Source organism: Trichomonas vaginalis, chromosome VI (assembly GCF_026262505.1).
Source record: "Trichomonas vaginalis G3 chromosome VI, whole genome shotgun sequence".
NCBI lineage: Eukaryota > Parabasalia > Trichomonadida > Trichomonadidae > Trichomonas > Trichomonas vaginalis.
Genome location: NC_067208.1, coordinates 7,371,602 through 7,394,200, shown reverse-complemented (window position 1 = coordinate 7,394,200; position 22,599 = coordinate 7,371,602). Strand labels below are relative to the sequence as shown.

General features: G+C 35.2%; 13 protein-coding genes and 5 pseudogenes across 18 annotated transcripts, besides 2 other annotated features; 8 read left to right on the top strand and 10 right to left on the bottom strand.

The window, feature by feature from the left end:
- Positions 1-15,174: part of a mobile genetic element that runs on past the window's edge.
- On the top strand, positions 417-1,301 carry TVAGG3_0822500 (organellar and viral DNA polymerase type B; the record flags this gene model as incomplete). Its single annotated transcript, XM_051248096.1, has 1 exon — positions 417-1,301. One exon carries the CDS (start codon positions 417-419, stop codon positions 1,299-1,301), a length of 885 nt encoding a protein of 294 aa, XP_051083571.1.
- TVAGG3_0822490 (KilA, N-terminal/APSES-type HTH, DNA-binding family) lies at positions 3,541-4,401 on the top strand (the record flags this gene model as incomplete). The annotated part of the gene is made up of 1 exon (XM_051248095.1): positions 3,541-4,401. One exon carries the CDS (start codon positions 3,541-3,543, stop codon positions 4,399-4,401), a length of 861 nt encoding a protein of 286 aa, XP_051083570.1.
- TVAGG3_0822480 (protein of unknown function, DUF4106 family) lies at positions 4,820-5,269 on the bottom strand (the record flags this gene model as incomplete). Its single annotated transcript, XM_051248094.1, has 1 exon — positions 4,820-5,269. One exon carries the CDS (start codon positions 5,267-5,269, stop codon positions 4,820-4,822), a length of 450 nt encoding a protein of 149 aa, XP_051083569.1.
- Positions 5,835-6,178, top strand: TVAGG3_0822470 (annotated as a pseudogene). The gene has a single exon. A coding segment is annotated over exon 1 (344 nt).
- TVAGG3_0822460 (protein of unknown function, DUF4108 family) lies at positions 6,195-6,614 on the bottom strand (the record flags this gene model as incomplete). The annotated part of the gene is made up of 1 exon (XM_051248093.1): positions 6,195-6,614. The coding sequence occupies one exon, from the start codon at positions 6,612-6,614 to the stop codon at positions 6,195-6,197; it is 420 nt and encodes a 139-aa protein (XP_051083568.1).
- Positions 6,653-7,888, bottom strand: TVAGG3_0822450 (uncharacterized protein; the record flags this gene model as incomplete). The annotated part of the gene is made up of 1 exon (XM_051248092.1): positions 6,653-7,888. The coding sequence occupies one exon, from the start codon at positions 7,886-7,888 to the stop codon at positions 6,653-6,655; it is 1,236 nt and encodes a 411-aa protein (XP_051083567.1).
- TVAGG3_0822440 (uncharacterized protein) lies at positions 7,918-8,073 on the bottom strand (the record flags this gene model as incomplete). The annotated part of the gene is made up of 1 exon (XM_051248091.1): positions 7,918-8,073. The coding sequence occupies one exon, from the start codon at positions 8,071-8,073 to the stop codon at positions 7,918-7,920; it is 156 nt and encodes a 51-aa protein (XP_051083566.1).
- TVAGG3_0822430 lies at positions 8,444-8,650 on the top strand (annotated as a pseudogene). The gene has a single exon. A coding segment is annotated over exon 1 (207 nt).
- On the bottom strand, positions 9,024-9,276 carry TVAGG3_0822420 (protein of unknown function, DUF4106 family; the record flags this gene model as incomplete). Its single annotated transcript, XM_051248090.1, has 1 exon — positions 9,024-9,276. A coding segment is annotated over one exon (253 nt), but the record flags the coding sequence as incomplete, so codon positions are not given.
- Positions 10,023-10,917, bottom strand: TVAGG3_0822410 (annotated as a pseudogene). The gene has a single exon. A coding segment is annotated over exon 1 (895 nt).
- On the bottom strand, positions 12,113-12,542 carry TVAGG3_0822400 (protein of unknown function, DUF4106 family; the record flags this gene model as incomplete). Its single annotated transcript, XM_051248089.1, has 1 exon — positions 12,113-12,542. A coding segment is annotated over one exon (430 nt), but the record flags the coding sequence as incomplete, so codon positions are not given.
- TVAGG3_0822390 (kinase-related family) lies at positions 12,652-13,712 on the bottom strand (the record flags this gene model as incomplete). Its single annotated transcript, XM_051248088.1, has 1 exon — positions 12,652-13,712. A coding segment is annotated over one exon (1,061 nt), but the record flags the coding sequence as incomplete, so codon positions are not given.
- On the bottom strand, positions 13,970-14,685 carry TVAGG3_0822380 (annotated as a pseudogene). Its single transcript has one exon. A coding segment is annotated over exon 1 (716 nt).
- Positions 15,175-15,220: 46 nt separating the features above from the next.
- Positions 15,221-22,599: part of a mobile genetic element that runs on past the window's edge.
- Positions 16,372-16,734, top strand: TVAGG3_0822360 (uncharacterized protein; the record flags this gene model as incomplete). Its single annotated transcript, XM_051248087.1, has 1 exon — positions 16,372-16,734. The coding sequence occupies one exon, from the start codon at positions 16,372-16,374 to the stop codon at positions 16,732-16,734; it is 363 nt and encodes a 120-aa protein (XP_051083562.1).
- On the top strand, positions 17,919-19,121 carry TVAGG3_0822350 (phage tail repeat-like family; the record flags this gene model as incomplete). Its single annotated transcript, XM_051248086.1, has 1 exon — positions 17,919-19,121. A coding segment is annotated over one exon (1,203 nt), but the record flags the coding sequence as incomplete, so codon positions are not given.
- On the bottom strand, positions 19,275-20,225 carry TVAGG3_0822340 (annotated as a pseudogene). The gene has a single exon. A coding segment is annotated over exon 1 (951 nt).
- On the top strand, positions 20,243-20,571 carry TVAGG3_0822330 (uncharacterized protein; the record flags this gene model as incomplete). The annotated part of the gene is made up of 1 exon (XM_051248085.1): positions 20,243-20,571. A coding segment is annotated over one exon (329 nt), but the record flags the coding sequence as incomplete, so codon positions are not given.
- Positions 21,464-22,492, top strand: TVAGG3_0822320 (uncharacterized protein; the record flags this gene model as incomplete). The annotated part of the gene is made up of 1 exon (XM_051248084.1): positions 21,464-22,492. A coding segment is annotated over one exon (1,029 nt), but the record flags the coding sequence as incomplete, so codon positions are not given.

The window sequence follows — 22,599 nt, the reverse complement described above, 5'->3', positions numbered from 1 at the left end:
GGTTGAAAAAAGAGGTGGAGCCAAAAGTGGCTCGACCTCAAAACAAGCATTTTTGTGAAGAATATACCAACCGCCGGAAAACAGCGGGTTGCTTTTTATACAAAATTCAACCGTTGAATTTTCATGAATTTCCTTAAGATAGAAAAAAATATATTTTAGGTGTCACCAGGTCCCTCGGTCCCTCGGTCACTCGGTCAACTAACATCTTTTTGAAAATGGTGACAACATGACATTTTGACAACAACACAGGAAATAAACTTCTTCGTACATGTTTTGTCGAAACTTCTTCATCGTAAATGTTTTGTCAAACATGAACGTATATGTTTTGTCATGATTTCATCGTAATGAGCGTAAATCAGACAAAAATATATTTTAGTTTTTTTTAAAAAAATATTTTTTATTTTTATTGTAAGAACATGTTAGCAACAACAGCACCAAACTCGTTAGTCATGAACCCAACTTCAATGTTAGTAGAAATGAAAAGCTTCATTCCTTCTTCATATACTTTCGAAACAGAAATCCAGAAGATAAAGCAAGAACTTCTCCAAGGAGATTTAGATTGCACTGCAAAAGATGAAGAAAATGAAGAATATCTTTATGAAATGCAGGACCTGGTGGAACATCTACCTAAACTTCCTGAAATACAACAACAAAAGCTTACTATTCCTGAATTCGATGAAATAGAAGTCAAAGCAACTGACTCAGTAGAAATAAAGAAGTTCATACGTAAGGTTAACTATGAGTTTCTTGGATTTCATTGCAACCACAAAGTCATGGACATTGACATATATAAATCTGAAGAATTTAAGACCTACGACAACTTTGTTTCGTTAGTTGCAAAATGTGTATGGCAGATAAGAGATAAAGATAGAAGAGGTAAAGTATGGAACGGACAAATAAAACCAGCAGCCTTTGAGTTAAAGAAAACCATTTACGCCTTAGTTGTTTTAGCAGGACAAATTTCAATGTACAATGCTAAAATGAACCCACAATGTTCAAAATGTAAAGCAGCAATGAGGAAATATAACTACTCCGTCAAAGAGATAGAACGTATGCGAAACGACTATGCAGACTTAAAGAAAGAAGCAGAGAAACCAGCAGAAGATAAAATGGACATGTTGACATTTCTAAACAAAAACTATCCAACTGCTGACGATTTCCTTCTATCTGACGTCAAGAAGAAATATAAAGAAACCTTCGGCATTGTTAAAAAATTCGATGTACTAAAAGAAGAAATAGAAGCCACAAAATTGTTTAGAATTTCACGAATTCACAATGTTTACCATGTAAAACGCTTGTGAAAAAAGAGGTTAGTTGACCGAGTGACCTGGTGACACCTAAAATATATTTTTGTCTGATTTACGCTCATTACGATGAAATCATGACAAAACATGTACGATGAAGTCTTGACAAAACATATACGATGAAGTCTTGACAAAACATATACGAAGAAGTCTTGACAAAACATTGACGATGAAGTCTTGACAAAACATGTACGAAGAAGTCTTGACAAAACATTGACGATGAAGTCTTGACAAAACATTTACGAAGAAGTCTTGACAAAACATTGACGATGAAGTCTTGACAAAACATATACGATGAAGTCTTGACAAAACATATACGAAGAAGTCTTGACAAAACATATACGAAGAAGTCTTGACAAAACATTGACGATGAAATCATGACAAAACATATACGATGAAGTCTTGACAAAACATATACGAAGAAGTCTTGACAAAACATATACGAAGAAGTCTTGACAAAACATTGACGATGAAGTCTTGACAAAACATGTACGAAGAAGTCTTGACAAAACATTTACGAAGAAGTCTTGACAAAACATTTACGATGAAATCATGACAAAACATATACGAAGAAGTTTATTTCCTGTGTTGTTGTCAAAATGTCATGTTGTCACTATTTTCAAAAAGATGTTAGTTGACCGAGTGACCGAGGGACCGAGGGACCTGGTGACACCTAAAAACCATCTACCCTAAAATATATTTTTGCTGAAAAAATGACCAAATTTCATGATATAACTGTATTTTTTTGACGAAGAGAACTTTGACACTTCGTAAAAAAAATCCCTGAAATCGTAAAAAAATGACCAAATTTCATGATATAACTGTATTTTTTTGACGAAGAGAACTTTGACACTTCGTAAAAAAAATCCCTGAAATCGTGAAAAAACATATACGAAGAAGTTTATTTCCTGTGTTGTTGTCAAAATGTCATGTTGTCACTATTTTCAAAAAGATGTTAGTTGACCGAGTGACCGAGTGACCTGGTGACACCTAAAATATATTTTTGCTGAAAAAAATGACCAAATTTCATGAATTTCCTCATATGTTTGCTACCCTCGAAAAACTGAGGATAGAGATTCCGTACGAAAATCGTAAAAAATTGCGAGCAGGTAAAAAAACGTAGTCGCCTAAAACTCATGAAAATCGTAAAAAAACTCTATGAAAATCGTGAAAAAATGCGAGTAAGTAAAAAAACGTAGTCGCCTAAAACTCATGAAAATCGTAAAAAAACTCTATGAAAATCGTGAAAAAATGCGAGTAGGTAAAAAAACGTAGTCGCCAAAACTCTATGAAAATCGTAAAAAAAACTCATGAAAATCGTGAAAAAATGCGAGTAGGTAAAAAAACCTGGTCGCCAAAACTCTATGAAAATCGTGAAAAATAACCAAATTTCATTATATAACTGTATTTTTTTTTTACGAAGAGAACTTTGACACTTCGTCAAAAAAATCCCTGAAATCATATCTTTTATACAAAATAAAATAAAGTTAGTTTTTTATAAAATATTTTTTTTTATTTTGTATGTAAGAACAGAAAATGACAAACATTGAGTTTGAAACAGTTAGAAAGATAGACAATGACACCAAAATGGTTAGAATAGGTGATTTAAACGTAAGATACTCAAAGAAATACAACAAATATTCTTTGTCAGACATTCTAACACTATCTGGAAAGAGAGCAAAGGACTGGGTTAGAAATGCTTCAACTCAGAAAATTTTGACAAGAAATCCTGAGCTTTTGATATCGGTAAGATTCTATGGAACTACAGCATATCTCATCGACAAAAGTCTTATACCAATAGTTTTGTTATGGTTAGACCCAGTTGTTGGATATAACTTCATAACATATGGTTCATTCGATACGGAACGTTGCAGTGAAGGCTTACTTTACATCGTTCAGAAACCGAAGGACTTCAATACAAAGAGATATAAGATAGGAAGAACATATAATATAACTCAAAGATATGACAATACAGTCAATAGAGTCAAGGTTGTGTTTGTAAATGATATGAGAGCTGCAGAAACAGAACTACTTGAAAAGTTTGAGAAAATGTATGGTGCTCCCACGAAAGGTAAAGAAACGTTTGAAGTAGATGAGATAGCTAAAGCTATAAAATTATTTGACGAAGTTGCTGAAAAATACATGTAAAGCGTTTATTTTTGGTCTTTTGTGAAAGTCAGAAAATAACGCTAATTTTTTATAAAATATTTTTTTTATTTTGTATGTAAAGACAGTAATGTCAACAACAGAGAACACAACAACTGCTATCGTTCATGAAGCCATAAGTGAAGAATACGAGTGGGTTCAGTATAACAAACAGTTACGTCTCATTCGTTCGGTCAAAGATGACATGTACCAAATGCAAAGTATTTTGACAGCATGTTTTGCTCCAGATACCAAACATACAGACGATTGGTTCAAAAACCAAAGCACCATTGAACTCTTAAGCGAAGCACAGCGAGACATACTTTTTTCTGAAAACAGTGAAGAACAGCGACCCCGACTTTTTTCGGGGTCGCCAAAACTCTATGAAAATCGTAAAAATTTGCCAAATGGTTTGAGAGGTTGGTATGTACATAGACTTCTTGTAAATAATGTGGCACAATGGGCTTCAGCTCGCTATTCATGGTATGTTTGTAAACTTCTTGACGAAATTCATAGACAAGAACGTGAAGATATGGAAAAGAAACTTCATGCAAAAGATGAAGTCATTGAAGCAAAAGACAAAAACATACAGAAAAGAATACCACGTTCGGTACCAAAAGGAAAGGAAAAGAACTATAAGTATATGATTTATACTGAAGAGATGGAAAATGAAGAAGACAGAGATATGGTTATGTTGCATTTAGTCAGAAGAAACAACAAAAGCTTTTACGACCTTGCTAAGATTTACAAATCTGACAGAAATTGGTTCTATCGCGAAAACTTACCGATTTCAATGACACCAAATGAAGATGTGAAACAAATAGTTCAAGATACGTTACCTCAAACACACTATGATATGAAAGGTTGTACAATACTTACCTTCAAAGAAGATTTGCCATTGTTAAAGGAAAAAATAACAGAGTATTTTGACAACTTCAAACAAGCAGAGTAGATGAACCATTTATTTTTCAAGCTTGACTTCAGATGGCTCAGGTAGCTCTATAAGGTAAATTGTCTTGTCAAATCCTTCTGGCATTCCGAGTCCTTCCTTCCGACAGGAAAAAAATTTCCTGACAACTGGAAGAACTCTTCCTTCCGGAAAGAAAAAAATTTCCTGACAACTGGAAAAAAATTTCCTGTTGTTCGTCCGTAAACCATTCAAATTTTCGAAAATTGAGAACTTTTTGGTCGAACTTCAGAAAAAGTTTTTCCTTCCGACAGGAAAAAAATTTCTTGACAACTGGAAGAACTCTTCCTTCCGACAGGACACAAACGGATGGCTGACGTTCCTCTTCCTGAATGTCTTCCAAAGCCAGAAGAACCGACAGCCCCAGCACCACAACAGACTAAGACTCAAACACTTACATTTTTCAAGCTTGTCTTGAAACAATTTGAACTTTGTTTGCGTAGATATGAATTCTGAAAGAAGTATGAGGGTCTTGTATGACTTTGTACTTCTCCCATAGTTCATGTCTGTCAAACTTACCTGCCATGGACTCTTTCATAAGTTCCATGAAATCGTCTTCGGACAATCCGGGGAAAAGTATAATATCAGTAAGTATTCTCTTTACATCCTTACTTAAACTCTTTGCTGTCTGTACACAAATGACAACTGAAATGTTAAAGTGTCTGAGCTTCTTAAGAATTCGACACATGTCTTGTTCTCTGTTCTTTAACAAAGGATGAGAGGCGAAATCATCTAAGATAAGAAGACATCTGTGAGGGTAAGTCTTCCAATCGTAAGATTGCAATTTCTTCGAAATGTATTCTATCTCTTTCTGTTTGTTTCTGAAGTGTTTCTTCTCTAATATTCTCTGCATTTCCTCATTTGGGTCTTTTAAACTTCGAATTGACATACTCATTTATAGCATTGTACTTCAAAACTCTTCTTTGGTACTTCTTTATCCAATCTAACAACTCAGTATCTTTTATACATACTAACTTAGACTTCTTTATAATATCTTTGAACGAATTGACGGTTTGGTCAAATTGACCCGAAGTACTACAAATGACTACTAACTCATAGAATGGGTTCTTCTCATCTAGTTCTTGTTGTTGTGCAGCCATTTTAAGATAAGTGAAAGTCTTACCCGACCCAGGTGGTGCAATTAGACCTGTTATACCATTCTGAGCAAATAAGAACTTGTCATGTATGGGTTTTATCTGAGCATTTTCTAACTTCCTCTTGTTCTTGTTTAAAACATTCTCAAATTTCTTGTCAATGTCAGCAAACTTTTTTTCTAACATATTTTTAGAAAAATTAAAATTTTTATCTTTTAGAAAATGTCTAGCGATTTCGCTATCTATATTCGAGACAAGCTTTTCGACAGCAAAACATCTGTCGACCATAAAATCTTACATAGTGTAAACAAGAAAGGGGAATTTGTTCTAAAGTTCTGTTTCTGGGAATATGACAAGAACCATAAAACATTAAGCAGAGCAGTCTTAAAATTTGTCAATGACAGACTTGTTGACAGAGATGACGCCTCTTGGAGAGATGAAGTCCAACAAAACTTCTTAGAATGCAAAGAAGACACATGCGCTGTTCTTGAAAATGAAATAGAAAACAGAATAGAAGAGCTATTAAATGACAAAGCACTTTTACAAAAATATGGTTCTGAGAAGTTTGACATAACTCCACCAGAGAAGAAGAAGAGAGAAAAAAAGAAAAGAAAGTAGAAGAAGAGAAGAAAGAACCTGAACCAGAGAAAAAGAAATTTGACATGTAAAAATAAAATTTTATTTTTAGAACATTTCTGGGTCAATGTCAATGTTCTCTTCCTCTTTAGGAGCAAACACTGGCTTAGACTCTAAAATCTTTTTACCCAATTTACCTTGAACTTCTACAACTTTAGACTCATAATATTCATAGTCGTCTGCTTTCTTTGGTTCATAAGGTATAACAAGTTTGTATGCTTTGCCTTCTTTAAGGTTTGAGAACCTTCTGTCAAAACTTTCTTTGACTGTTAACAAACCTTCTATGTCTAAGTCTTCAAATTTCGCACCATTTTTAGTCACAATAGCAAACTTAACTGGTTCGATGTTCCAAACTTTGCTGAATGAAGACTTTTCAAAATGGTAGAAGTAAACATTCAAATATGTGAATGGGTCTAGTTCTTCTTTAAGTCCTGACATGTACTTGTTTACTGAGATGAATTTCGTCATCTTTTCTATCGGATAAAAAAATATTTTTTTTTTAAAATTTACTCAGAAAAATTTTTCTTTGTATATACACCATTCTGAACATCTAAAAGACTTTTGACATTTGCCAAGAATGTTCGTTTAGACGCTGTCATATAACCATACTCTTGACAATATTGTTTATACGAATCGTACAATGACCTTTCATCTAAACACTCAAAGTCAGTTTCATCTATGAACAGTTCATATACACTCTTGTTTGCTTCTAACAATGTTTGTCTCTCTTCGGTATGTGGAATTTGTCTTGGATTGAACTTAGAAATATCTAATGTCATGAAATATGAGAACAAATGGTTGTAAAAGTCAGATGTCAAAGTTTCTGCTAAGTCGTCAAAATATTCTGTATCTTGCATATGAGAATCTGACGTTCTGACAACTACATATCTTCTGTCAGAACTTTCTAACTTCATCGGAACGGCATTGTTTGAAACCATGACGAAGTTTGCAACATTTTCACAAACTCTTTGGTCTTTATATTTTCTTTCAACAACTCCAACTTTGTCTGTTATAAGACTCTTCAAAGCATCTGAGTTCAAAACTTTTGTTGTATCTATACTTTGAAGTTCTTTACATACTATAAGTTTCATATTCTCTATTGAGGAGTTAAATTTACCGCAGATGTTTTCTAAGTTTGTCATATTAGGGTTCGAATAGCCCTCTAACAGTTTGCATAAGATATCTGTAAAGAAAGTGTTCTTACCTGTTCCTTGTTTTCCAATTACAATGAGAGCAGTTTCATTTTTAGCACTTGGATGTTGTAAGATGTTTGCAAACCAACATAAGATATACTCATAGACTCTTTCGTTTCCATTGCATATAATTTCTTTGACATGGTCTAACCAAGCTTCTATAACATTTTCTTTCCATTCTACTTGTTCATATTTATATCCAGTGAAGATAGAATAGAAGTTTGGAGATGGTGTATAGAACTTTATACCACGAACTGAAAAATCTTCTAACTTTGACAATAAGATATCCCAAGCATCTAACATCTTCATGCCAACTTGTACGACTTTTATTTTCTTAAGTTTCTGTTTACATTCTTGTTCTGAAACTATTGTCGCTTTAGGTTTGTTAAAGACTACATCCCATTTTTTCATGACATAACATTCTGGGGCAGAGTCGACATAAATGACTAAACGTTTCAAATTCTCGACTGCTTTGTTATAGTCTCTAAATGGACACATATTTCTGAAGGCTTGGAAGTCATAAAAATCTGAAACATCTATTCTGTACATTTTTATAAAAATAAAAAAAAATATTTTTTTTATTCTTGACTTTGTTGTTGCATTTGTTGTTCTTGAGCTATTTGTTGCATTTGTTGTTCTTGAGCTATTTGTTGTTGAAGTTGTTCTTGTAGTACAATACTTTCACCAGTTGCATCTTCCAATTCGAAACTTTCTGCCGTCATTGACAAATACATAGGACATAAAAGTTTTACAGGAACAAAGTTTGCGTCAACTAAGGTTAAGTTTATGTTTGCTAAAGTGTTTGAGTTTACTAAAGCTGAAAACTCTGCATTCGAATGAACAATAGGCAAACCAGCAGAGAATGTGTTGTTTATACGCATGAGTATCTTTTGGTCATAGTAGTTTCTGTCGACATTCGAATAGCACTTTGAACCTAAGTTTGAAACAATATATAAAATAGGTGTACTTAAAGTCAATGGAATAGACAAACCTTGTATGACACCTTTTCCTGTTATAGGAAACTGTTGGTAGTAAAAACCAGATATAAGTTTTGTATTATAGCTCATATTGTTTATAGTAAACTCAGTCGGACATCCAAACATAATGAAACCTGCTCTAGTTGCAGCACATGTTACACCCGTACTTAAAGTATTAAATAAGTCAACAAAACCTGTTGGTGGTATATCTGAGTAAGTATCTTCAAAGGAGTATTTTTTACCATTCACAACAACAAAGTCTTCTGGTGTCAAAAGAGCAAAACAGGCTTTAGTCGTCATCGTGTTTAAGGTCAGTTTACAATATCGTCCTTGAGGACTTTGTAAGTTTGTTGTTATAGAATTATATGACTCAGGGTTTTTAGTCGTAATAGTATAAACCACTATGTCTTCTGCCATTTTTACTTAGCAAATAAATTTTAATGAAATGTTGTGGTCGTCAAATATTTTTATAACGTCTGGGAAACTATATTTTAAGTTCAACGTTTCACCTCCTTTCATAACGTATATCTTGTCAATGACATTATATGAAACACCACAGCAAGCAATGTCGGGTTCTATTTCTTTGATGTTTATATCGTCTGCCTCTGTCAAAAGTTTCAATAGTTCTTTCAAAACTTCATGAGGTGCAATGACATATGAGTTCACTTTTACAGGGTTGTGTTCGACCAAGTTTAACATTATACCTAAAGCTTGACAAATCTTCTCCTGAGTTTTAAGTTTGTCTTTAAGTTGTTGGTAGTCATTTCGAATATCTGCAACAGAACTTAAGTCTCTGCTAACTTCAGGATATGTTGGTTGTTCTTTTACAGGAACTATTGTTATACCATCTTCGTCTTCGTATGGTTTCCCCACTTCAACATCTCTTTCTTTGACATTGACAACAACACTTTGACTGTTTGTTTGAGTTGGTGAATTTAACTTCACATCTGCCACCGCCATTAAACCTTTTGAAACACTTACGCTTCTATTTTTCGGAAATGACATTTTACTTAGAATAAAAAGATGGACGTATTTGAGTATCTCTTCGAATTGAAGCAAAACAAAGTTTACACACACAAACAATACAAATACATTGACAGAATAGTTCTTTATACAAACAATGGAAAATGTTATAGAATAGCAATATTTGCTGAACCAAAATATTTTCATAAAGCAAAGAAAGTTGGTATAACTGAAATGGTGAAAGTTCTTGACGTTGACAAAAATATAACAACAAAACTGACCGATATTTCTAAAGGTAAGTTTATAATACAATACTATGTCAAAACTGGCGTACTGTCAATATTTGACGGAGAGAAGTCAGTTCAAGAACAACTTACTGACCTGCTGCCAAAATCTGCTCGATGGAAGCTGTCGTTATGCCAATCTGAGGAGCCCCAGCAGGTTTCATCGAACGAATCTTCAAAAGAGCATCTTCCGTGAAAAGTGCTATTGGTTTTGTAAACTTCTTTGCTTTCAATTCATCTGGACCGTCTCTGTCACCAGTATATTGTATTTGAACTGTACCAACAGTTGAAATACCACCCATAAAGTCTTCTGAGTCAGCAAATAGAATGCCAAGCCAAAAGTTTGAACGGTCTCTATTTGTATATTGAGTTTTTTGACCTCCTGTATGAGTCCATACTTTCACATATGGCATAATAGAACTTTGCATTTCAGGGTTAATGGTTGTTGTGAAGTTGTTGTTAAAGTTCATAGCATCTAATGTCAAGTTGTATGACCTCATATCCTCAACTGTAGAATATTCTTCTCTTGGATAATATTTGCCATCTATGTTTATATGATATTTAATACCAGGGTTGTAGAAACAAGAATAGTCATTTATAGTTCGTCTGAACAGTACAAACATAGTATCTGCATGTTTCATTGCAGTTGTTAAAGCAATATCTGTTCTTGCACCTGGGTCAGCACTTTGGTTTCCAACTTCACCTGCAAAGTCTTTGACAGATATTTGGTGTATAGGGAACATAAGTGGAACTGCAATATATTTGGCAGCTAAAGCATTTGAAATATCTGGGTCCAACATATAGACTGCAAGTCTGCTTTCTATTCTCTTGCATTCAAATTTTTCGCATGTGAACTTAACTGGGTCCCAAGCAGTTCCAGCAGCATTGAAATAATAGTTTACTTCAGTGTTGAGGTTTGAGAAACCAAAGTCTAAGTCAACTTTGTCTTTGCAAAATTCGGCGAATGACGTTTGATTTGCTCCCTTTACGTCTGTAAGAGTGAATGGGTCTTGTGTTGGTGCAATGACTAAGTTATTTTTGCTTGGAGTAAGTTCGATAGAAATTTTTCCTGCCCAGTTTGGCAAGTATCTTAAAAACCTGAAGATGAGGAAAGATGACAAAGGAACTCTAAGTTTCAGTTTTACTTTGGTTACTGCTGCTGCAGTTTGTCCAGAAAGGTTAACATAAACTCCTGGAACGTTAGGTCAAGTCTTCTTATTTTCTCAATAGTTGCATACTGGTCTGTTTGTTCTCTAGCTTGTGGTTGTACTGAGTTTCTCAAAGCGAACCATTCATAGTTTGCCCATGTTACTGTTTGAACTAAGTCAGAGTTAGAATATATCTTATATCCCATGAAAACTTCTGGAGCATATTGGTATCCGACATAGAAAATTCCATTGCAACCTTTCTTGTCAGACAACTTGGAAGAAGGTTTTATTTCAATGTCTTGTTCCACGTATAAGAATGAGTTGTCAATAGAAATAATATGAAACCTGTCGCAAGCAATATCTACTGTTGTTGAAGAACCTTCTCCAAACTCACCTACGTTTCCATAAGAAACAGCAGTTGTATATTCGTAAGTTCCAGGAACTATTTCTGACCTTCTAATGGCATTGTCGCATTCGTTATACCATTCGGAAACATTTCCATTCATGGCATCCAAAACTGTTGGCGTTATATTCTGAGCGGCGTACATTTCATATGGGTAAAAATATAGAATAGTTGGATTTATGTGTCATAATAGAACCCACTCGGACCAAGCTTTACTTTCTTCCTGACTGAGTTTTTAACTCTTCTTTTTCCTTCATTGCCACTACTTTCACTAGATGAAGTTACTTCTTCACTACTTTCACTTTGTTCTACTCTTCTCTTCTTCTTTGGTGTCGCTTTTGGTAACTTGCCCTCTGCTTCAAGTTGTTGCATCTTTGCCTCATGTTCACCTAGTATGTTGTAAATTTCCCATGTCCTTTTTGCCTTTGGGCTCTGGTCGCCCATCTCAGGTAACCTATATCCTAGAAAGAGTTTGTCATAGTTTGTATTTGAGTCTTCGCGTATTGTTTGCATGACTCTTTCCTGAGTTTCCGGTTCAAGCTCTTCAAACAGAGCTTGTCCATATGGAATAAGCTTGTTTCCAAATATATGTTTTTGTAGCCATTCTGGTTTTCTTTCCATGTTACCAACAATATCTTTTGTGAATGGGAAAGCTTTTACCCAATCTTTCAGTCTTGCGTCATTTATTTCTGTAGTTGGTTTTATTTTGTCAAGGAACATGTTTTTCAATACTAACATTTCATTTGGTACTGTCCATTTGAGTTTTCTTAAATATTCATCCCTTCTCGGTTCATTGTCTGCAAAGTAAGTTTTTATGACATTTTGCAAACTTTCGTTTGCAAGGTCATGTACAATAGGTTCTCTTCCTTCTCCCTCCCTAACTTTCTTTCTAAACTCTTCACCAAATATACCATCTTTATGGTTCTGTGTAGTTCTTTGAGATAAATGTTTTAGAACGTCAGGTGTTATATTTCCATCAGCCATGTTCATTTCATACTGGTCCAAAATATCTGCATGTTTCATATCTTTCAATGGCATTAAAGCCGCGCTGAAAATACCAGCTATATCTGGTTCACCATTCACTTCCATTGCGTCTACAACTTCTTGGAATTGTGGTTGTAAGTTTATGAACCACCTATCCGGATTAGCTTTATGACCCCATCTCATTGTAGTTCCATAGTCTGCAGAAACAAAAGTAGGTTTGTTTCCATCTTGGTTAGGTTCTGAATGAACTTTAAACAATGTTTCATTTCTATATGTTTTGTTGAAATTTAACCTTTTATTTTCACCGAGTTCAGCCAAAGATTGAACGTTATATGGTCGTAAGTAAAAAGGGTTGTTGTATTTGCGTACATTTTCTTTCAGTACTTCCATTCTATGCTGAATATTTTCATCTGGTGTTGGAGTCTTTTGTATGTCGGCAAACATTTTTCGATATTCTTCTACTATGTCAGCCGAATTTTTCTTATACTCTTGGAAAGATTCCATATTCTCCGCATACTCTTGTTGAGGGTCAAGATTTTTCGGCTGTTCCAAATCTTCATCTAGTTCTGTGAAGTTAGTTTCCAAAGGAGGGACTTGTTCGTTTCCTTCAGGCTCTTCTAGCTGTTGTTGCTGAACTATTTCTTCCATGTCTGGTTGTATCTGAACTTCTTCCTGTGGAGTTTCTTGTACCTCATCTGCTGGCATTTCATATATTCCGAGACCGTTTTCAACAATTTCCCTATCTAAGTCATCCGGACTCATAAACCTTTCTTCTTTTGTTCCGTCTCTATTTTTTACGCGTTTCATGAAGAGAGTTGAATTGTCATTTAGCTCTGACACCAAATATCTCGGAGTAAATTCGTTCATGTCATTTGGATGATATGCTATTAAATCATATCCCTTAGCGAGCTTGTATTTTCCAGGTTTGAGATTATATCCTTTTTGGTGCTGAGCCATAAAGCTAAATAGATTCGGGTCAGTATTTCCTTCATTGAACTTTCTAATAGCTTCTTTATATCTGTCACTAAAGTCAAGAGTATCTGGGTAACCATACTCTTCCTTAAGCATTTTTAAGAATTCTTGGTTTCCTTGTTCTCTACTTCTTTTATGTCCTTGCTCTGTTTGTGGTTGTTGTTGTGCAGGGTTTTGAACTGTTGGTTGCTGTGCTGGTTGTGGAGGTGGTTGTTGTGCAGGGTTTTGAACTGTTGGTTGTTGTGCTGGTTGTTGTTGTTGTTGTTGTGCTGGTTGTTGTTGTTGTTGTGCTGGATTTTGAACTGTTGGTTTTGGTGCATGCCTGTGTCTGTGTCCATGTGACGATGTAAATGTTTTAGGTAGTCCTGGTGCAGGTGCTTCTCTTGGAGGGTTTGGTGGTATATAAGTTCCACTAGCTAGTATATAAGTTCCACCAGCTGGTATATAAGTTCCACCAGCTGGCACATATGTTCCATCTGCAGCGTAATGTCCTACCTGACTTTTCGTTTTTAAGAAAGCATTTACTAGGTCTGTTTTGGTCTGTTGTAACTCTTTTTCTTGACTTTCCACAACAGTTGCTCTAACGGCGTCATAAGCACTTTGAACTGCCTGTCTCGTTGCTGCATCTGTTATTTTCGTCATATTTTGTGCTACTTCTTTTAACTCTTTGTCGAAACCTTCAGACTTCAGTTTCTTTCCAGATGAGAAGTCGTTCACTTGTTTCACCTTACTATGAAGAGCTTCGAAGGCGTTCTTAAAGTCAGCATTTGTTAAAGCTTCATTTGAACTGTCTTCATCCGCTTGTATTTTTGTCCTTATTGACCCTATAAGTTGGGCTGCTTTAGCGTTGGCTTGGGCATCTAACCAGTCATTGTTAGCTTTTATATATTCTGCGCTTTTCATTGCCTTTTGCATGGCTGCGTCGTTATTTTTACTTTCTTGTGCTAAGTTTTCATACTGTACGGTTTGGTTTTGCAACTGTAAAGTTTTTCTGCCTTTACATTTGCTTCAACTTCTTTTTATACTCATCGCTATCCATATACGTCTTCAGGGCTTTTTGTTTTATCTCTTCATCTTTCAGTACTTTATATTGAGTAGTATGGTTTTTCAAATTTATGACATCTTGTTCCATTTTTGCTACTTCTGCTGCTTTTTCTGACACTTTTTTCGCATATTCCTCTGTACTTAGTTCTTTCAGTTGTTCTTCTTTCTTCTTTTTCTCTACGTTTAACTCATTGAGTTTCTTTGTGTGTCTGTCATATTCTAGTTTCTTTTCGTTTTCACTTATTTGCTTCTGTATGTCTATGTTTGACTTTTTGACATCTGCTATTTGATTTTTGAGTGAACTCAAATTCATTTGACTTTGAGGGTTATAAGCTGTTCCGTCTGCAGCTCCACCATAGCCTGCCATTTTCGCTAAAAGTGCCGCTCTTAAACCTCCACTCTGTGCACCAGTAACTCGGTTTAAAAGCATAGGATTGCTTGACATTTGTTGCAACATAGTGGGGTCATTCAGCATTTGTTGTTGCAACTGTTGTTGTGGTGTCAGTCTTACTATTGGATGTTTCAATGCTCTCTTCCTCTTACGTATATTCTTACGTAGCTTACGTGGCATTTTAAGTGAAGTTAAAAAGCGGTTTTTGACAGATGTTTATATGACACTTTCTCCGGTTTATAGGACCTCTCTCATATTCTATCTTGTCATATCTAAACTCATAGTCATGTATGTCCTCTAACCATCTCATAACGGTTTCCAAACCACTTTTATCGGATGTAAAGTAAAAGCATGGATGGTTATGTAAAACGTCTAAAGTTTCTAAAGAGTCTCTCAAAGTATACTTCCTTGGAACGCCCGTAACTTTTCCTGTAGCGACGATAGACCCTTACTTGTCCGGACAAAGTTGTACTATTTTGAGTGCTCTACAAAAAAAGTCAACAGCGACGACTCTCAAAAATTTTTATGGGCTAGAAGGGGCGCAGCCCCTGGAAAGCCCCCTATACCCAAAAAAAACTTCATTTTATACTAAACTTCATTTTATACTAACATCTTCAGGGCTAGAGGGCACGAAGTGCCTGGAAGCCCCACTACCTTTTTTTTTTTTTTAATCTACTTAGAATTATGCAAAATATGACTAAATAATTATAAATGTAAAAAAAAAACAAAAGGTAGTGGGGCTTCCAGGCACTTCGTGCCCTCTAGCCCCGAAGATGTTTAGTATAAATGAAGTTTTTATTCGGAGGGCTTCCAGGAGCTTTTCACAAATTATATATGTTTTCATGTTTTGTCACTTTTCTGTCACTTTTCTGTCACTTTTCAGGCAAAAACATTTTTATTATTATATATAAATGAATTTTACAAAACCGCCGTTACCGTTCTTTGGAAATAAGAGTAGATGTAAAGATATTCTATTGAGAGAACTTAAGAAACTACCGAATGGTCTAACATTTGTAGATTTGTTCGGTGGAAGTTTCTATATGTCCCATTTATGTCATACCGTATTCCCAGACTCAAAGATTATATGCAATGACTTCGACAACTATATGGACCGTCTCAAACATATTCCAGACACAAACAATATATTGAAAGAGTTAAAAGAAAAGATACCTATAGGCAAGATGGAAGTATACCATTAGATAAGAAAAATATTGTGAGAGAGGTTTTGAAAAAAGCAGAATATATAGACTGGGATAGTATATCTGCTAGACTATTATATAGTTGTGCTATAAGAGTTCATGACATTGAAACACTTATGTCAAAAGTTTTATATCTTAACTATACAAATGTTTTCAAAAAGAACATAGAAAAATATATTGAGGGTATAGAGTTTGTGAGATGTCATTGGACAGAGTTGTATGAAAAATATAAAGACAAGGAAAGTTTTCTTTATAGTGGACCCGCCGTTCTATAACACATGGGATTTTCAATACCAAGTAGACTGGACTTTGAGAGACTCTTTAGAAACTTTAGACGTTTTACATAACCATCCATGCTTTTACTTTACATCCGATAAAAGTGGTTTGGAAACCGTTATGAGATGGTTAGAGGACATACATGACTATGAGTTTAGATATGACAAGATAGAATATGAGAGAGGTCCTATAAACCGGAGAAAGTGTCATAACAAAGAAATTTTATTGGTAAGTAAATGTGGTTTGAAATAGGACTACTTGTTTTAGGTTTTTTCCATTGTGTCATTTACTTATTTGACGTGGCAGAAAGATATAGAGAATATGAAGATGAACCAATACCTGCAAATGTTCAGCATATGTACTCGTAAGAGATATTTTTATCTAATATTAAATGGACGCACAGAACTTAGCGAATGCACAGCAACCTGGACAACCAAACCCAGAGAATATTCCAAATGAAGTTAGAATACAAACTGCAATGGCAAACTATGGTCAAGTGCCAACAGATGTACAAATGCAAACTGCCATGTCAAATGACGCTGCGTTAGGTTTGCCACCATGGTATGCAAATATGAGATGGAAAGAGTTTTATACAAACCCTGAAGTGGGATATAAACAACTTTATGCAGATGACGCGAACACAGGAGTTGACCCAGAATATGTTTTCTACCAGAGGAGAAACAGAATGTATGAGCTCCAGTTAAAGAATGCTATGGAACTCAACAGGAAACGTAAGAGACTAGGCGGACATTAGATTTTTACATATAGTAAAATGGGTTTCTTCAGTAGTATTGGAAACTTCTCAGAATTGGAAGAGGTATATGGAATGGAATAAAATCTGTCGGAAGAGGAATTTGGAACGGAGTCAAAAATATTGGTAAAAGAGTAGGTCAGTTTGTTGGTATTATACCTAAAGACCCTGAACCAGAAGAACAAGCTCCTGTTATACAACAGCCTGAACCTGCACCACAGTCTAGTTGGCAACCAAATCCAACACCTCAACCGTATTAAAAAATTATATTTTTACCGTTCGATAGTAGTTGTATATGAAACTAAGTTCTAAGTAAAACGCATGGTATAATGGAATTATTCTTTTTCTTCCATCTGTAGTAAACCATACTTGAAAGTCTGAAATACTTCCACTTGGTGGTTCGTATAACTTTGTAGGTTTTCGTAAAAATCATTCATCAGACATAAGAAAGAGTTTTGCGCACCAGAAAATGAAGCATGAACAATAATAGCATCTGGGTCGAAAACATTTTCATATGTTCCATTAGGGTTTTCGACTTCATAAAAGTTCGGGTGTACTGGATATGCTGCAGGCTGATTTAACATCCTCATAAATCTATACCATGCCAAGTTGTTATATTTTGTAGAAATATAAACGTTTTCTCCAAGGTCTTCTATTCTATTGATTTTAACAGTTGCATTTTTCCTGTCATAAATAATATCGAGATGGTATTCTCCTTCGTCAATGTTATACTGTTTTGCATATTCGATATAGATATCGTTTATTTTTTCTTGAAAAGCTTGAAGAGTTGTTTCTAAGTTTACAAGCAAATTCACTTGTAAAAGTTTTCCCTGTTCAAATTTCTCATACATACGTTTTTCTTTGTTATAGTATCGAACTTCAAAACCGACCGTAAATGGGAAACCATGTATGGCTTCTGAAATGAACTTCATTCTACGAAAGCCAATAGCTTTTGTGACGGATGGGTCTCTTAACCATCTTAATGGGTAGTCAAAACGATAGCCTTCATGCTTTACGGTCTCTGTCTCAAACTTTTGACCTACATTAGTAAAAAGTTCATCTAATGGTTTAGTTGTAGCAACTCTTGTTGAATTTTCTTTTTCTATTGAAAGCATATTTTATCTAGAATAAAAATGTCGAAAGATATTGCTTCCATAAGAGAAATACAACACAACCGACAACTCATTATGCAAGCTCTAAATAAGAACACAACAAACTTTTCAAACTATTCTAAGATATCTGAGTCATTGAAAGAAGGAAACTTAAAACTGACATTAAACCCAATGACAGATGAGTTTCTGTTTCAAGACAATAAGAACCATACTGTCTGTATAAATCCAACAAAAGGAACTTTAAACGAGAAACCTATAAATGAACTTCTTTTGAAAGCAGATGTTGACAACAAAGCTGACAAAGAATATGTAGACGATGCAATAGCAAAAGAAGAAGAAAGAGCTAACAATGCTTATGCAACAAAAGAACATACTCATCCTGAACTAGCAGACAAAACATATGTTGACAATAAAATGTCAAGTGAAGTGACAAGAGCTGAAAACGAATATTCTAAAAAGACTCATATACATACCATTGCAAATATTACAAACTTACAAGAAACCTTAAACAGGAAAAGTGACATTGGACATACACATACCATTGCAAATATTACAAACTTACAAGAAACCTTAAACAGGAAAAGTGACATTGGACATACACATACCATTGCAAATATTACAAACTTACAAGAAACCTTAAACAGGAAAAGTGACGTTGGACATACACATACATCTTCTGAAATAACAGACTTAAACGTTAGCCTTGAAAAGAAAGCAGATAAGAACCATACACATGAATTCTTCACAACTGTTGGTATAGAAAGTATTGAAGGAACGGTTGAAGGAGCTGATGGAACTGATGGGGATGCATTATATTGGAAACCTCCTAACTTTCCACAAGGTTTAACATCGGAGGAAAACATAACGACGATGAAATACATTAGATGTAGAAATGTTTATGTCATGGAGGATGAAAATAATGTTAAATTCACTGCTCAAGATTTATATGATAAGAAAGCTGACAAAACAGAGCTTCAAACATTAAAGACAGAAATACTTCAAACATTATATCCTATAGGTTCTATTTATACGTCAATGAACTCTACCAGACCAGAAGTAGTACTTGGTTTTGGAACTTGGACTCAAATAGTCGACAGGTTTTTGTATTGTGCAAACTCTTCAAAGGAAACAGGTGGAAGTAAAACGATTTCAGGTGCAAATTTACCTGCGCACAGTCACTACATAGATTTAAGTACATCTCAAGCAGGTTGGCATAAGCATAGATATTGGGATTGGTCAGCAATGACAAAAGGTAAAGGATATGATGTTAAAAACAACGTTCAATTTGCTATAAATTGTTACTGGAGTGACACTGAGGGAGGAGGAAACCATACACATCACGTTTCAGGGTATACGCAAACAACGGGACAAAGTAAAGACTACATGCCACCTTACATGACAGTTTACGCATGGTATAGAATTGCTTAGTCGTCATTTTCAACTTCTTTAGCATATTCGTCTGGAGTTGTCTTATATTTGTTAGGAACTGTCTTTGAAAGTATACCACCTTGAACTTTGACAAGTTTGAAACGAGGTCTGACAATAGTAGTTTTATCTTCTGCTTGCAGTGTGTACATTTTGCCATGTTTGCCTAAAACTTCATAATATTCTCTTGTATACTTTCTTCTATTTTTACGAACACGAATGTGAGTACCTGTCGGTTCCCATTGTTGTCATAGTCAATAGTATTTTCATATGGGTCGCGTTTAGGTATTTCTATTTTTACTTTGTCACCTTTCTGAAGTTTGAAGCCCGGCATTCTTTCTTGTTTGTCTCTTTTGACTAAATTGTTAAATATATAGTCTTTCTCTAAGTCAGGGTTGTTTTTCATTTCTTCGGGGAGTGGTTTCCCAAACCTTTTTGTTTACGGGTATTGTAAATATTTAAAACTTGTCTCATCTTTGCCATGGAGAAGTGTCTATACTTGTCGTCATATGACATTTCATTTGCTTCACCACCTTGTGGTTGGTTTAAGTCTCTTAACATTTTTATACAACCGTCAATGACACCAAGAGCAGAATGGTTTTGGTCGACAATGAAATATTGGTTTACATTTTTTGAACGCAGATAGTTTTTTACATCATCTGATTTGAAAGAACTTTCACAGTCAGATGTCAGTTTTGTTGGATGGTATTTGTCAACGAATATTGACAAAGCAGTTTTCACATCTAAAATATTTTTGGACCATAATGGTATGGCTTCACAGTATCTTGTGTTTTGACCAACAAATATTAGCCAGTATGGTGGTCCATCTTCTCTATACCTCGGAATGTTTTCCAAGATATCCATAAACCAAGCATTTGGTGTTGAACTAAAGATTTTTACCATGAGTGCTTTCTTTGTTGCCTTAGAAACATAGGGGTCCTTGTTTGAATTCGTCATTTTTTAACCCATAAGAAATGGGTTTATTTGGCGCATTAGCAGGAGTTGCATCCAGATTTTTGCCCGCAGTGGGAACAATAGCCAGAGGTGTATTTGGAGTTGGAAGGAAGATTTTGAGTACATTAGGTATACTTAAAGAGAAAGCACAACCTATTATACAAACTGTACAGAAAGGTTGGGATGTAGCACGAGATGCAACAAATCTTATTCCAAATCCTGAAACAAGAGGAAAAGTTCAAGGATGGATGGACAATGTAGGAAGACAAGCAGGAAACTATTATAACAAAGCAAATGACTACTATAACCAAGCAGGGCACTATATGGACCAAGGTGAAAGATTCTTTAACAGAGGATATAACCATGCACAACAGTGGGTAAACAATAACCAACCTCAACCACCTCAAACGTGGGAATGTAAAATTTTTTACTGAGATGAAATGAACAATACAGCATTGAGACAAATGGGTTCAAGATGGATTTGTCGGCTTCCAGCAGTTACACAACGTGTTTGTCAAGTTCTTCCTATACCTCAGGAAGTTTTAGACCGACTTAAAAAACCTCAACAACCAGTTGAAAACAAACCAAACTAAAATTTTTTACTGAGATGAAATGACCGAAGAAGTTGAAACGGTAGATTTGACACACAAACAAAAAGTTCAGAACCATTGTCAAAACCTGTCAAAGAACTTACAGATGAAGAGAAAAATTCAATAATAGAAAGTGCCAGGTCTGGAATACAAACTCTAACTATAAAGTCACTTTTCATAGAAATGGAACGGCTAGTATCTCAAAAAAGAAACAGACTCTCACAAATAAAATATTGAAGTCTGAAGGAGCTTTCGAGACAACAGATGGAAAAGTTTACTTCACTGACCAACAGTTCATTATAGAACATCTCATTGACTTAGAGTCGAAATATTCTAAACTTTACAACAAACACAAAAAGTTGAAAGGAAAACAAAAACAAATGGCATATGATATTTATGAAGATGTTGACGACACAACTGTTCCTGCAAGTAAAGTAAAGTCAGAGGAACCGAAAAGTGACGAAAAACCGATAGAAGAAGAGAAACCAAAAACTGAAGATAAACCAAAACCAAAGTTTAGTTTCCAAACTAAACCAAGCCAACCTTCATTAGCTGGTATGGGTTGGCGTCAAAGACTTTTGGCAGCAGGCGGTTATGTAAAGTAAAGAAAAAAATATTTTTTTTCTTTTTATAAAAATGCCCCCATATAGAATGGATAGAAAGTCTGCTAGAATAAAAGCAGAGTTGCAAAGATATGGTTGGAGAGTTTCGAAGAAGTTTAAATATAGGAAGGGAAGACCCATAAAAGTCTATGACAAATTGTCTGGTCTTCGCTACGAAATGGATTTGGAAACAGCACGTGCCAATTATCCAAACAGACTAGAGAGGTTAGAAGAAGAACGTCTTATGGACATGCCTTTCGATGTTAGTGAACCTCAAGTTGAAGGACACGACGGCTTTGCCAGATTCTACTGGAAACATGACGAACCATTGCATCCTTTGAGAAGGAAAAAAGGAAAAGGTGAAGACACACATGCTCCCATGGAAAGAACAAGATATGCATATGAAAAGTATCGTGAAGTTAGAAGTCAAATTACATCTGGTCGAACCTTTACAGTAAACTTTGACGAAGGAAAGAACAAAGAAGGCTTCATGGGTGTACTTGCTGCAATTCAAGACGGAAATAAGAAAGGACACAATCTCAGATTGACCATAACAGATTTGGATGGTCACATTTACTATGCACATGGCAATGTCACAACAGCCGCACAACTTCTTGACGCTTTCAAGACTACAAAGAGAGAACAAATGGTTGACTCCGACTCAGACATTTTGAATGCAATTGAAGGAATTGCAAGTGTCAAGTTCGAATGGTACCAACCTAACCCTCAAGCAGTCAGACAACATGCTGGATACTTCCCCTTCAGAAATAAGTCTGACATTGACTTGACAAGGTATGGAATTTACAATTCAATTGAAACAATTGTCAATGAACCTTGTATTCTTACATGTCTCAGGAACTCTGGTCTTGTTACAGATGAGAAAATGAAGTATCTTGAGTCATGTGTGAAGACAAGGTACATTCTCAGAGGTCAATTGGCAAAAATTGCACCGTTGGCAAATGTCAATATCCGAGTCAACATACCTACAGCTAAAGGTTCTTCACATGACGACTATGTTGTTGACAAAGACTTACCATGGTTGAAGATTGTAATTGTCCACAACCACTTCATGTTGAACGAAAGTCTTACAAACCCATTGTTCGGAAAAGGCAAGTGCAACATTGTCAGAGCTGTAAACATTCTTTTCGAGAAAGGTTTGTTGGAACCAATTCCAGATGACAAGCT